At 41.6% G+C, this 15,191-nt stretch overlaps 1 protein-coding gene across 3 annotated transcripts; it reads left to right on the top strand.

The window, feature by feature from the left end:
* The first annotated feature begins 335 nt into the window (after positions 1-335).
* Positions 336-15,142, top strand: LOC141761780 (fibulin-1-like). Of its 3 annotated transcripts, none has more exons than XM_074625390.1 (18): positions 336-601; positions 831-939; positions 1,662-1,797; positions 1,953-2,106; positions 4,453-4,527; positions 4,703-4,792; positions 5,558-5,695; positions 5,827-5,964; positions 6,049-6,192; positions 6,292-6,414; positions 7,044-7,169; positions 7,312-7,431; positions 7,516-7,647; positions 7,744-7,867; positions 11,845-11,987; positions 13,094-13,234; positions 13,371-14,165; positions 14,247-15,142. In XM_074625390.1, the coding sequence occupies exons 1-17, from the start codon at positions 547-549 to the stop codon at positions 13,508-13,510; spliced, it is 2,088 nt and encodes a 695-aa protein (XP_074481491.1). In that variant the 5' UTR covers positions 336-546; the 3' UTR covers positions 13,511-14,165; positions 14,247-15,142. The 3 variants fall into 3 exon arrangements, with proteins under 3 accessions (XP_074481491.1, XP_074481492.1, XP_074481494.1); XM_074625391.1 differs by having other exon boundaries at positions 339-601; positions 13,371-14,219; positions 14,328-15,142; XM_074625393.1 differs by lacking the exons at positions 11,845-11,987; positions 13,094-13,234; positions 13,371-14,165; positions 14,247-15,142 and adding an exon at positions 8,147-8,690 and having other exon boundaries at positions 339-601.
* The last annotated feature ends 49 nt before the right edge of the window (positions 15,143-15,191 follow it).

Raw genomic sequence — 15,191 nt, 5'->3', positions numbered from 1 at the left:
ACTTTTTTCCATTAGATATTACTTGATAATTTTACATCTTACGGATTCTAAAAATAGTTTAAAAACCATTGCGAATTTCAACCAAACCTCTTTAAAAAACCAAAGTATTCTAAAATAAAATAAAATAAGAAAAAAGGGAATTTTGGACCTCATAGGCCAGAATTACTTTCATTTTTAAAAATTTAATTTTATCTTTTTTTTTTACCTGACAGGGGGACTTTTTTAAAACTATCCTACTTTAATTAAAACCAAAACATTAATTCATCTTCCACCCAGGCAACATCTACTTTAGACTCGCTTAGTGTTGTCGCATCAAATAAATCCATCCCCCCCACCCCGCCCTCACCGCCCTCTAACCCGCCAGGAGAGATGTGCGTCTCTGCTCTCCCTGAGATGTTCTCCTTGCTGGCGGGTCTCCTTCACACACACACACACACACACACACACACCGTCCACTGCTTGTGTTCAGCCGCCGATCATCCCGGTTATTAATATAATATCGATATTTAGACGATCGCAGAGGGAAACATTTATAAAGTGACTCCGATGGCTCAGTGGACAATACTTCTGTTTTTTCTCTACGGAGTTCTGCATGGACAAGGTAAGAAAGTTTGGCATTGAGATGCAGCATTTGAATATATTTATGAGACTGTGTTAGTAGACTGAGTAATAAGTAATACACTTGTTTTATTAGGGTGGATATTATAGTCTAATGTGAGCTACTGGAGGGTATTATTTTCTCGGTAATGTGTCTGAGCCCATTTTAATTAAACCTGACTCAGCCATGCTATTTTTCCATCATGCCTCTGATGTGTATTTGTAATCCTCAGAGATTCAGCCCCCTACTGTACAGGAGTGTTGTCAGGATGGGAGGAACCGGGCCCTGAGAGGACAAGACTGTACAATCCTCCCTCTCATCTCCCACTCCCACACCTGCAGGTAAAGCAACACCTGGTTTCTCAAAGGGAGAGGGTCTCAAGGAAGGGTCAGCAGCACAGAGGGAATGCATGAAGTTATCTATCATAAACTTCCCTTTAGGGCACAGTAAGTTCAGTAGGGGTCCAAATATATCACGTTGGACGCAGAAAAATCCTTCAAATGTGGTATTTTGCAGTGGGAAATTTGTATATCCTGTAAGCCAGTATGTTTGCGACGGTATGTTTAAAAGCAGGAAATACCCCCGGGGCTGCAAGCCCCAAATCATGTCCACAGCCTTCAACCATCCATCCTGCTACAGGGGAGGATCGCCACATAGTAACTACACAGTAACTACACAGTAAATACAGGCGTCAAGTGGACCCCCTGGAGCATTTTAGCACTAAAGGGCCCAGTTTGACTTTGAGAACATGGAGGTGGTGATTGATGAAACAGAGGAACACCTGGTCAACACATGGAGGTCAGCAGAGGGAACATTTGTAGAGGAAAGGCAGGGAGAGGGAGACTTCTTGTCCATAGGGAAATGTCTTTTAAGCTAAGGTAGGTTACTTATTGTTGCAAGTACATTCATGCAACGTATTGCGACATCAACACACTTGCGGTCAGCTGATCGACTGTCTAAATAACAAGCGATTTCTTCACATTTCTTCTTATCCAACTCTTTCCTCATACAGCAAAGAGTGCAGTTCCTGTTCTGGATTACATTTTCTGCCCTTTGTTTACAGGATCACCCAGGAGCAATGCTGTGCAGCAGCAGTAGGAGACCGACTCTGTGACAATGGCGTCAAGATGGCCAAGGGGCAAGGGGCCTGTGAGACGCCCTTCTTCCAAGGGGACCCCTGGGAAACCAGAATCTCTAAGGTTATCTCCGTCCTAATGTCAATACATTCAACCTTTACACGTCTCCTTATTCTCTTACAATGCCCTTTTTAAATCAATGCTGACAATATCACATTTGAGATAAGATTCCTTCTTTTTCAACTGCCTGTTTCACCCTCTCTCCGTCTCCCGTTCAGATGTGTTGTGACTGCTGTATGCTCGGCCTGATGACGCCGAGCCAGGATTCGAGCTGCGAGCTCCAGGGTTTGTTGCTGGGGAGACAGTGTGCGCTCACAGCTAAAACCTGCTGTGGCAAAGACGCGACGGAGGAAAACAAACCAACTGCTAGTGGTAAAAGATCTAAACAATCTTGTGCTTTCAGTCTTCTGTGTTTTGATTAGCTCCACACCATCTTATCACGAAAGAATGGAGACTGGCCGCCTGTGACGCTCAAAACAATCAATCTACTCGGCCATTTGCACACAATAGGTGCCAAAAGACTTCTAGCACAATATGATTTGGTGTGACTTTCTAATAAGGGCTTTATAAAGGTTTTTATTAATGGTTAACAGTTTCCTAATTCTTCAGAGAAAAAATATAAGCCACTCCTGGACCATTTATTTCTATAAATGGTTGCAGATGATCTGGACCAAAATCCAATTATTAACCTCTTATTAAGGCTTTTAACGCTTTGGGACCCCATGACCATTTGTTTGTGGATTACCAACATTTGAATCTGCAGTAATACCAAATAGAACGATAAACACAATCCAAAGGGATTTTTCCCAACGTGGTGACCCAAATAAAGAGAAATATCATATTTTTTGGTTGTGTCTTGAAGGTAACATGCAAATTGCGAATTCTCGCGAGATGGATAAAGTTAGGCATTGACCTTGAATGGTTGAGGTAAGGCATATGACCTTGAATGGTTAAGGTTAGGCATTGACCTTGAATGGTTAAGGTCAGGCATTGATCTTGAATGGTTAAGGTTAGGCATTGACTTTGAATGGTTAAGGTCAGGCATTGATCTTGAATGGTTAAGGTTAGGCGTTGACCTTGAATGGTTAAGGTTAGGCATTGACTGTGAATGGTTAAGGTCAGGCATTGACCTCGAATGGTTGAGGTTAGGCGTTTACCTCGAATGGTTGAGGTTAGGCGTTGACCTCGAATGGTTGAGGTTAGGCATATGACCTCGAATGGTTACGGTTAGGCATTGACCTTGAATGGTTAAGGTCAGGCATTGACCTCGAATGGTTATGGTTAGGCGTTGACCTCGAATGGTTGAGGTTAGGCGTTGACCTCGAATGGTTGAGGGTAGGTGTTGACCTCGAATGGTTGAGGTTAGGCGTTGACCTTGAATGGTTGAGGTTAGGCATTTACCTCGAATGGTTGAGGTTAGGCGTTGACACCGAATGGTTGAGGTTAGGCGTTGACTGTGAATGGTTAAGGTCAGGCTTTGACCTCGAATGGTTGAGGTTAGGCGTTGACCTCGAATGGTTGAGGTTAGGCGTTGACCTCGAATGGTTGAGGTTAGGCATATGACCTCTAATGGTTACGGTTAGGCATTGACCTTGAATGGTTAAGGTCAGGCATTGAGCTCGAATGGTTATGGTTAGGCGTTGACCTTGAATGGTTGAGGTTAGGCGTTGACCTCGAATGGTTGAGGGTAGGCGTTGACCTCGAATGGTTGAGGTTAGGCATTTACCTCGAATTGTTGAGGTTAGGCGTTGACCTCGAATGGTTGAGGTTAGGCATTGACCTCAAATCGTTAAGGTTAGGCATTGACCTCGAATTGTTGAGGTAAGACATGGACCTCGAATGGTTGAGGTTAGGCGTTGACCTCGAATGGTTAAGGTCAGGCATTGACCTCGAATGGTTAAGGTTAGGCATATAGTACACCCCTAGATGTTTTTAATTTTCGAACTTGTATACTTCGACCCCAACAGATGTTGACTCATGTGACATCACTTGAGGCAATTTATCAGATTTCCCACATCTCTCTTTGGAGTTTTTCATACAACTTTTTCACATGTGCAGTAGTATTCCCCAAGACCTGTAAACACACTTTGACGTGTAAAATTGCTGGAGTTCTCTCCTCTAGTGGTTTATAACTAAATTACTATAATAAATTATAGGTAAGGAAGGTAATCAACCTTTAATGAAAACTATAAGTTACATTTACAAGCCCTTTATAAAGGCCTTATTAGATTATTACATTATTAAAAAGTGGTACCTTTTCAAATGGAGTGCTTCACATCAAAACAGGCGGAGTTACTAGGAGCAGAGACAGCAGCCCTGCTCTGTAATAAACTGGATAAATGGCCTTGATGTGGCAGCTGTGGAGCAGATCGCCACCAGAGAGACAGACAGACTGAGTCACGGAGGTATTCACTGGGCTGATCTGTAGACACCTTGCCAAATGGTAACTCAGGGCCAGCTGGTGTTGTCCCTGAGCTTGTAGCTTTTGTCGCGTAGCTGGCTTCAGGTGGAAAAACACAAACGTGTGGTAAAGACAGAGCTGCAAAAAAGTGAATTTGAGTTATTTGTGAAGAAAAGCACATCAGAAGGCCAGAGTAACGAGAGCATACCAGCAGAAATGCCACAGAGATTTGTGGAGTTGTGACAAGGTGCTATGTAGTTATTCAGGGAATTTGATTGTCTTTATATTTGGTTTTAATGAGGCTTTTTCTTCCATAGCACCGGTGACAGAAAGGCCTGAGGCCAACGTTACTGAGACTGCCACGCTTCCAGATGGATTGGACCCCTGTAGAGGTTTGGCACCTTCATTTGTTATAATAAGATCTGTATAACAGGTTTAAGCGCCAGCCTCTTGGCGGCTTTGTTTTCCATCAGCCATTGACACGATTCCTGTGAAGTAGGACACACACTGTAGCCTACATGATGATGGTGATGTCTACCTCTTAATGTGTCACTCTGCTGTTTTCAGGCTCCAATTGTTCCCAGTTGTGTGAAGGTAATGGTACGTGTGTGTGCCTCGGTGGTTATCATCTACAAAGGGATGGAGTGACATGTGAAGGTAAGTCATGTAAATTAAAGCACGACTGTAATTACCTACTTCTTAAATAAAAGATTTATGTTTTCATCTTGTGCCACCAGCAGGTCAACATTTAATTTGTACTTTTGTTTACGAAATACCTGCAAAACTAATGATATTCCCATCAGCCACTGTGCTAATTATCAAATGTAAGCATGCTAACACGCTAAACTAACATGTTGAGCATTGTAAACATCAAACTTGCCAAACATGATGTTACCATCGTCATCGTGAGCATGTTAGCATGCTAACATTAGCATTCAGCTCAAAGCACGGCTGTAATATAAGTACCTAAGTGCTAGCATGGCTTTAGAGTCAAAAATGTGAAAGTGCAATCGACTGAAAGTGCTGTGTGTGAGATTTATGGGGCTTTATTTGCAGAAATGGAATATAATAACTAGCCTATGTTTTTTTCATTAGTGTACAATCACCTGAAACTATGAATGTTGTGATTTCGTTAGCTTAGAATGAGCCCCTTCATATCTACATGCTCCGCCATGTTTCTACAGTAGCCCAGAACAGACAAACCAAACACTGGCTCTAGAGAGAGCCTTTCACGTTTTTTACGTTACCTGAAGGCCACCGTAGGTTCTCTACATGTCTGGAAAGGGAGGGGTGAGTAAAGGGGTATTCAGTTGGTTGCAATATGCAACCACACCACTAGAGGCTGCTAAATCCTGCACACTGCACCTTTAATATTCGGACAGACTGCTTTTCTTATTTCTGAGCGGATGTCTCTCTCCTCAGATGTTAATGAGTGTCTGACTGGCAGTCACAACTGCGTCATCGGCCAAGTTTGCATTAACACAGAGGGTTCCTTTCGCTGTCAGAGGGAAATCAGCTGTGGCACCGGGTATGAACTCAAAGACGACAACAATTGCCAAGGTAAAAAAAAAATCCTTTCTAATCCTGCAATTTAGTAAATAACCAAGTCTTATAGTAGTTATAGTTACATGTCACCTTAAATAAACTATTTATGCATATTTATGCCTATTTTTCCTCCTTGCCTGCTCCAGACATAGATGAGTGTATACTGGGGACCCATAACTGTGGACCAGAGTTTTTGTGCACCAACACAGAAGGCTCGTTCCGCTGCCACCCAAAGGAGAGGTGCTCAGATGGGTTCATGCAGGACGCCATGGGCAGCTGTAGTGGTAAGTTTAGCGTCACACTCGTTCACTAAAAACACCCCCCAGGTAAAAGGTGAGCTGGCTTTGCTTAATGTGTTTTCTCATTAGACATAAACGAGTGTTTGGCATACACCAGTCCATGCCTGCCCGGCCAGACTTGCATCAACACGCCGGGCTCCTACACCTGTCACAGGTACACGGTCACCTGTGGACGAGGCTATCATCTAACTGAGGACGGCAAGCGTTGTGAAGGTGGATACTGTCACAATAAAGGATTTGTAAAGTCTCCCGATATTGTGTCACCTCGATTTCCCTTTTTCAGACATGTAATTTCTCCCCTTCATGTTCCAGATGTGGATGAGTGTCGTACAGGGACTGTGTGCGGCGACCACGGTTGTGTCAACTTGGTGGGAACGTACCGCTGTGAATGCAGAACTGGCTACATCTTCAACAGTATCACCAAACTGTGTGAAGGTACCATTACAAATTCATCACTATATTTTTTTCTATAATATTTTGTGCTTATCATCTATGAAATAATGTATTTTGAGGTGAGTAAAGTGAAGGGAATATTGGAGAAAGAAGTGGCACAAAACAAGTGGAAAGTGGATCTTTTTCACTTTATTTAGAACAATATAGTACATTACTATTTCTACTAGGAATATTGATTTTGCATTCCTCATAACAATATAAACATTCATAACATGTAGGCCTATTAAAAATACATAAAATCAACAGGGATTTGGACAATTATTATAATTTATTAACGTACAAAACATGCTCTCCTCAAAGCTACCAGACTACATTGACTGAAAGTGTCATTTAACCTCGCCGATTGTAAAACACACTTCATTCAAACTCGACAAGAACAAAATAAAACTCATCAAACCCGTCTTGGGTGTGTCTTTCTGCTCTTCCAACAATCACCAACTCTGGTTTGGTTGAAATAAACCCTACATTCATTGCGTTAGATGTGAAAGGAAACAGCCGGTATGCTCACCTCAAAGCCACCAGACTCCATTGAAAAAAACAATCATTTTACCTCGCCAATTGTAAAACTCGACTGAAACTCTAGTTTCTAATCTGTCCCCTGTGTTCTTTAGATATCAATGAGTGCAGGCATTATTCCGGACGGCTCTGCGCCCACAAGTGTGATAACACAGAGGGGTCCTACCAGTGCGGCTGCACCACTGGCTTCCAACTGTCCCCTGACGGCAGAAACTGTGGAGGTAAAATCCCTCTTCATTTCATCAACTCATTAAGACTTGTGAATATATGATATCTCAGCTATATGTTAGAACCCAAATTGTGTTTGAATCGTTATATATATGACACATTTTGAGGTTTGTATCTGTGCCTGTGTGCTGGCAGATATCAATGAGTGTGAAGCCAACCCTTGCAGCCAGGAGTGTGCAAACGTCTATGGCTCATACCAGTGCTATTGTCGCCGTGGCTACCAGCTGAGTGACATCGATGGGATAACATGTGAAGGTACTGTTGGAATTAAAGGTGCTGCTTAGTGATGATCACATTAAAATGTCTCTTCTAACTTGCCTTACCGTCTGCTGCTCTCAGATATCGATGAGTGCGCTCTGCCTACTGGAGGTCATGTGTGTTCCTACCGCTGCTCCAACGCCCCAGGAAGTTTCTACTGTACCTGCCCACCCGTAGGCTACACACTCGCACACAATAGACGCACATGCCAAGGTCAGTAGACAAACCTTTGGTACCCTTGTCAATAAAAAACTGAGTTATTATTATTTGTATTAAATGTCTAACCTATGCGTCCCCCTGTGTTTTCAGACATTGATGAATGTGCAGCGGGGACCCATACCTGTTCTATCTCTGAAAATTGCTTCAACATCCAGGGAGGATTTCGCTGTCTGTCCTACACATGTCCTGAGAACTACCGGCAAACGGCACAGGGGTGAGTGCTGATGGCTGCTTGGTTGTGACGAGTTGTTGAAATGAAAGGGTGTATTGTCCCCAGCTGAGCATGATGCATCTTATTCCTCTAGTTTAGTATTAGGAGTCTGTCCTTCTCATTTTGCACCCTTTTTCATATTTCATTACTGCCTGCAGTTTTCGGTCACAAACTCCTTCCTCACTCTCCAGCGTCCCTCCCTCTCTCTGTCCTTTCCCTCTTTTCCCTCTTGCAGCCGCTTCTGCCCTCCATCCAATGAGCATTTAATTTTTTCCCTTTCAGCCGTTGCGAGCGAGTAACTTGCGAGTTCACGCGGGATCCCGCGTCGTGTTTCTTGCTCCCGCTGAGAATCTCCTTCTACAACATCAGCTTCCCGACCAACACTCCCGTCCCCGCTGATGTTTTCCGGATGGGACCCGCCAACTCCGTGCCGGGGGACCAAATGCTGCTCAACATAGTCTCCGGAGACGAGGAGGGATACTTTGTCGTGCAGCAGCACGCCCATGGAGGAGAGATCTCACTGAGTCGTACCTTATCCGAGCCGCGGGACTTCTTCCTGACCGTGGAGATGAGGCTGATTCGCTACGGGACGGCACATCTGTACATGGCCAAGATTGCTGTGTTTGTCACACACGAGCTGCCCATCCGGCCCTCAAGAACATTTCCATATTAGAAGGCTATTAGAATTTAAAGGATAATATTGATAACATTTAGCCGAATATGTCATATTCTCCCTCCCCCGTTCCATTGCATTCACTTCACAACACGTGGTTGCCAGTACGCTGCACACAATGCATATTTTGTGGTTGATTTGAGTGAGACTCAGACACGTAATACCAACGTTGTTATACTATTGTCTCGCAAGCCTTGTTAGAAGTGGGAACCAAAAGTTGGATATCTTCCACAGACATAAACAAAACATTCATTTTGGACCCGTCAACATTTTTTAAATGATTAATTCAGAATTATAATAATTTTTTTTAGGAAAAGCGATGGATGTATTATTATTATTTTTTGTATTATTTGTCTCAAAATATTATCAATAAGACCATTAAGTTTTTCCCTATTTCATACTCACCACTCATGTATTATAAGGATGTTTTTTATTTCATCGTTTTCTTTATACAACAGTAAATAACAGTTAATAAGGGTCAAATCTATAATTGTTTTTGAGTGGAAAAACACTCCATAATATACCCCAAACCAAAATTATGCTAATTTGAGTCTTTAACTAAAAAATATATATATATATATATATATATATATATATATATACACAGTATATATATATATATATATATATATATATATATATATACTGGAAAAACAAAGTTTGGAAACTTGTGTTTGGTCGATTATTTCTCTGTTGTTACAATGCTAATTGGCATTGTATTTTACATCGTTGGAAAGCCTGTTTATTTACCTTCACAATGATGTCCAACTTGTAAGGATCATGCATTTGTGGGCATCTCCCTCACTGGCAAAACAAGGCTTGTCATCATTGAAGACCATCTCAATGCAGTGAGATATCGGGATGAGATTCTGCAGCCAGTGGCGATCCCATATCTCCACAATCTGGGACCTAACTTCATCCTCCAAGAAACAACGCTCGCCCCCACAGAGCCAGGGTTATCACAGACTACCTCCACAATGTGGGAGCAGAGAGAATGTAACGGCCTGCCAAGAGTCCACACCTCAACCCAATTCAACACTTGTGGGACCAGCTTGGGCGTGCTGTACGTGTTAGAGTGACCAACACAACCTCGTTGACTGACCTGCAACGAATCCTGGTTGAGGAATGGAACGCCATCCCACAGCAACGTGTGACCAGGTTGGTGACCAGCATGAGGAGGAGGTGCCAGGCTGTTGTGGCTGCGTATGGATCTTCCACCGCTACTGAGGCTCCTGACGGTGTATTAAATGAATAAAGTGTAAAATTGCCAATATGTCTTGTTTGTTCCTTGTTACTGATAGAGAGTTCAATCATCCAATCCACCAAACAACTCAAAACAAGAGTCAACACCAACAGGAGAATATACTGTTTACCATTGATGGAGCATTTTGGCAAATTTTTCTTGGGCGCTACCCACATAATCAGCTGTGCTGCTCATCCCACAAATGCAACAATGCAACAAAAGGACACAATGCCAAATCCTACAATGCCAATTAGCATTGTAACAACAGAGAAATAATCCACCAAACACAAGTTTCCGAACTTTGTTTTTCCAGTTTATATTTTTATAGCTAAATTCTTGTCAGCATCCATCTGAGACTATGTCTGTATGTTAAAAATGAAGCTACAGTCAGTTAGCTTAGTTTAGCACCAAGGAACAGCTAGCAAGAAAGTTAATAAGTGAATTCCCCCCAAAAAACAAAACAAACTACTCCTTTAACTTTGTGTTAAAATGATTACAGTGAATGGTTGGTTATCAAAGTCAAAATTGCTAATTGAATTGCATTTTTATATGGAAAAAAAATGCAATAATATTATATGGCGTTTTTTTTTTTAAATCCCTTATTTTTCAGCTGTTTTACACTAAATGCCTTTTTTGTTATTTATTCTAGCGTATGATGTAGCAGTAGATATTAAGACTATTAGGATATTGTACCACTAGATGGGGCCCGTCAGCTGTCTCTCCAATACTAGGACAGGATTGTTCATGTGCATTCATTTGCATTGACGGCAGCTCACTCTACCTCATGTCCGTGCGGCAGCTCATGTGTACTTTCTGTGCATTTGAAATTAAAAAGTGACAGATAAAAATGGCTTTTTGCTCTTTAATATTCAAGCACAAACACACACACACCGGCCACGGTTTCTGCCATTACTCTCGTGCTTCCTCCGCTGTGGTGATTTCTAATGTTGAAAGCAATTTTTCCTATGATGTGTTCCAAGCGGCCTCACCGTCGGATCAAACAGGCCTCGCCTTAGCGGATAGCAAGAAAAATAAGCGTGGCACTTATTTATGGGCACCTGGGGCTCGGCCAGCACGGGGGCTCAATTAGTGGTGGAGCAGCATTACAGCTCACATGATGGATGGTGCTTTTAGTGTTGGTATTGGGTGGTTATCAGTTGATTTGCTGTAAATGATACCAAAAGGCCAGTAGCTGTGTTGGTCAGCTTGATACATGCAGCCAGACACATTTTCCACTGTTCCACTTTCCTCCTGGTGGTTTATGGGATTTAATGCATATAGCCCTGATTGAAAATGAAATATATGAGGTAATTATTCTCTTAAATCTTTGTATCATATAACCACCTTCTTTCCAAAATGCCAAGTTAATTATTTCAAATATGTAAAAATGGTTTATGTAATAATAATAGTATGTGTGTTTTTTGGAGTCTTATTTTGGAGTGACACATTTGGAAATGCATTTATGCCGATTCTGTCAAAAATCTTTTTCCTTAGTCGACCACGTGAATATGATGTCATTGATCACATTGAATGACATTCATTCTTACATCCCCTCGCCGGGTTTCCTACCGTCCCGTTTTTCCTTCGTGGCATGAATACCTCCCAATCATCTCTGTGGCTTTGGCCTCGTGCTTAGCGAACAACTTGGACTCACCTGCTTGCTGCTAATTGCGTGGCTCTGCTCCCTTTTACAGTTCTTGAGGTCATATTTGAAAGCGCTACTGTCTTCACGTCGGGGAACCCCACAAAAACCTGATTTTAGGTTGTGGAATCAGGGTTTGGCCTCTTTTAAGGCACACGTTCTTCGGTTAACCGTGGCGGTCTTTCAGGTGTTGCCAGGTTCTTCTCTCTCAACTCAACTGCGGAGCTTTGGTCAACAGTTTTTCTTATGAATACTGTTGTATACTGTATAGGTTTTTAAGAGTGCGAGAAATTCACACTTCTCTTCAGATTCTGTGTATTCCTCTTTGCTTGGCTCATATATAAATCTCCTTTTGACTTCCCATTTCCTTCAATCCTTCTACAACTCGCCTCCTTACCGTCATCACTGCTTGTCCTTTTCAGATCCAGAGGAGATGCTTCCGTCAACGTGCGTTGTGTTAAGGCCTGCAAACACAACAACATCAGCTGCAAAGTCGACCCCGTCCAGCTCATCACCCAGACCGCCCTCTCTCTGCCAACCTTCAGAGACTTCAGTGGACCAGAGGGTAAGACAAGGTGGACGTACAGCAAGGTCTTAATATTAGGAGTATTAGGGTAGTAAGAAAAAATTTAAAATATAGAGTATTGCAATATTATGTTTTGTGATACTGTATCCATTCTCAAAAACGCTGCCAATTTTATATTACGTTTACATGCAAAGATGAACTCAGTTAATACTTTATTTCATTAGCTAAGAGATGCACCCTCTCAGTGTAGGTGCCCTCTCAAAATAGTGCTGTTGATGTATGATAATGATGTTGGATGTTACAGGGACTGTGATACATGCAAATGCAGATCAAACTGTTCTGATTGCATAAAAAATGAGATTTGTTTTATTCAGATTTTATACATATGGTAATGTGTTCTTCATACTATGACAGTTTTCCTAAAATTAGATTTTAATAATCGATATTGCCTTGCTTACAGTATTGCAATACATCGCAAAACATTGAACCGTAACCCCTGTATCATGATACGTATCGTATCGCAAGATTATTGTCAATACACCACAGCCTTTCTTATATGTGTGCAGCCTTGATGGCCTTGTTCACCAGGTGGATTTAAAATTACATGTGATAGTGTGCACATGTTTCTATGATGCACTTTTATTGGTTAAACCAATCAAGTAAAAGTTACTTTGAGAAATGTTTGTTGTTGCACTTACACCAAAATCCTCACAGATTCTTCTGGTTAGTTGGATTAGTGTCTCTGCAATGAACTGCCATACTTGACACCTTCACAATTCAAAGGTTTTCCAGACAAGCCTAAATTCCACATAGTTAGAAAATCCATCATAAATCTTGAATGCAATTATTTAGATATAATATTCATATTTTAAACAGCCCTGGTTATTCGGATCACAGTTTTTGGCCTGAGGAGAGTTAAGAGTTAACTCTTGTAATAGCATATTCTTAAAATTATTTGCAGCCTCATTGAAATACAGCTTTCCGCCCACCAACCTGCCACAGCTCATAAGATTCAATTACTTGTTTCAACCCACAGAACAATTGTTTAATTATATCATAAATATATTATGATTTGAGGAACCAAATGCACTTTGTGGTTTGCTTCTATCAGACTAATACAAACTTTAAACCCATTCTTCCAACAGAAATAGTTTTCCTGCGGACAGTTACGCCGACTAACCCTTCTCCTCTGCCCGGTGCCACTGATGTCTTCTTTACTGTCCTGGCTGCAGATGACCAGTTCTCTTTTGATGTGGAGAGGCGCTCCCAGCAGGGCTTCATTATGGGTAAGTGGAGGGAGTATGACTAGGAACCAGGCTGTCAATCCTCTATGAAATCCTTTATTGAACATTGTACACAGATATTGCATTTACTTCTAAGTAAATTTCACTCACTAAATCCCAAACTGTGTCATCCCATCAGGTGTGGTTCGGCAGGTGAAACCCATCATCGGACCCAAGGACATTAAGTTGGAGGTGGCGATGAACTATGTCAAGTTAGGGGTTATTTCCCATCGCAACACTGTCATCATCCATGTCTTCATCTCTGAGTTCTGGTTCTGAGCTGAGCTAAGGAGTGAATGATACCACATTAGTAATACAACACATAACTTGGCAAAAGTTTTGAATATCTGGAGGCGCCACACTTATCTTGCTGAACATCTTGAAAACACCGCGCATGCAAGATAAGACAAATCATGGGATTTGGTTCATTTGCATGTGTTTTAGATGTACTGAAAACAGTCACAGAAGCAGTTTGCAACCCATCCAGGTCAGTAGTTTACAATAGGTCTGTCATTTCAACATAATATATAGCCAACCGATAAAACAAGAACACAAAAGATACTGGACTAAGAGCCTACAGCCATGCTAGCAGCTCTGTGAAGCTGTACTTAGGCACAATGGTGCTTTAAGTTAAATGCTAATTTCAGCATGCTAACATGCTAAAGTTTAGCAAGTATGGTACCATGATAACTCCCTCAGTGTAGTCTGTTAGCATGCTAACATTTGCCACATAAAGTGGCCTACAGCTGAGGCTGATTGGAATGTTGTTAGTGTTTGGTCATAATCCAAAATATTGGACTATTGGAAAATGGACGTGTCTAGAAGTAAATTCCCAAATTGCGAAAACTTGCAAAAACTCTTGCAAGGCTCGCTGACCGACAACCTATCCTAACCTTAACCATTCAAGGTCAATATCTAACCTTAACCATTCAAGGTCAATGCCTAAACTTAACCATTCAAGGTCAATACCTAACCTTAACCATTCAAGGTCAATGCCTAACCTTAACCATTCAAGGTCAATACCTTACCTTAACCATTCAAGGTCAATGCCTAACCTTAACCATTCAAGGTCACTGCCTAACATTAACTATCCAAGGTCAATGCCTAACCTTAACTATTCAAGGTCACTGCCTAACCTTAACCATTCGAGGCCAATGCCTAACCTTAACTATTCAAGGTCAATGCCTAACCTTAACCATTCAAGGTCAATGCCTAACCTTAACCATTCAAGGTCACTGCCTAACATTAACTATCCACGGTCAATGCCTAACCTTAACTATTCAAGGTCAATGCCTAACTTTAACCATCTCGCAAGAGTTTCACAATTTGCGTGTTACCTTCTAGACCTTGAAAATTTGATCTGATGGTGAATTTAGATAAAAGATCAGAGGATCTCCAAAGTTATTAGAATACATCATGTGTGGATCATGAATGTACTACATTTTTGCCAATCTGATTGTTGTTGATGTATTTCAGTGGTGGTGGACCGACCAACCAACCAACATCGCAAAAATGAATAGAGACGTGTTGCTAACATGCTAAAAATGTATTTTTTCATGCAACTAAATAGAATAATTTCTCACTTGATACCTCTGCCCCAGATGTGTTGAAAGTTATGTGCCTTTTACAAGAGTAGATTAGAATAATGTAATAGATTAACAGGGTGCTGTCATCTCCTCAACCACTGACTACCGTGTCTAACTTGAATTCAGTCTTTGTTGTCGTGAGTGCCACTATGACGGACTGTTGGTTGACCTGTGCAACGGTTTGATATTTGCTCCATTTCATCTGTTTTGACAGACCAGATGCGACATTTGATAATAAAAAGCTTCATCTCTGGACTTGCTTTCAATATTGATTGTGTTTTGTACCAGTCTATGCGACCATCTGTGAATAATAAAGACTCTGCGGTTAATTGTGTTGATGTTTTTTATTGAAAAGAACTCCATCCTCTACCACT

This window comes from Sebastes fasciatus, chromosome 23 (genome assembly GCF_043250625.1).
Source record: "Sebastes fasciatus isolate fSebFas1 chromosome 23, fSebFas1.pri, whole genome shotgun sequence".
Taxonomy (NCBI): Eukaryota; Metazoa; Chordata; class Actinopteri; order Perciformes; family Sebastidae; genus Sebastes; species Sebastes fasciatus.
This window is presented reverse-complemented; position numbering and strand designations above follow the sequence as displayed.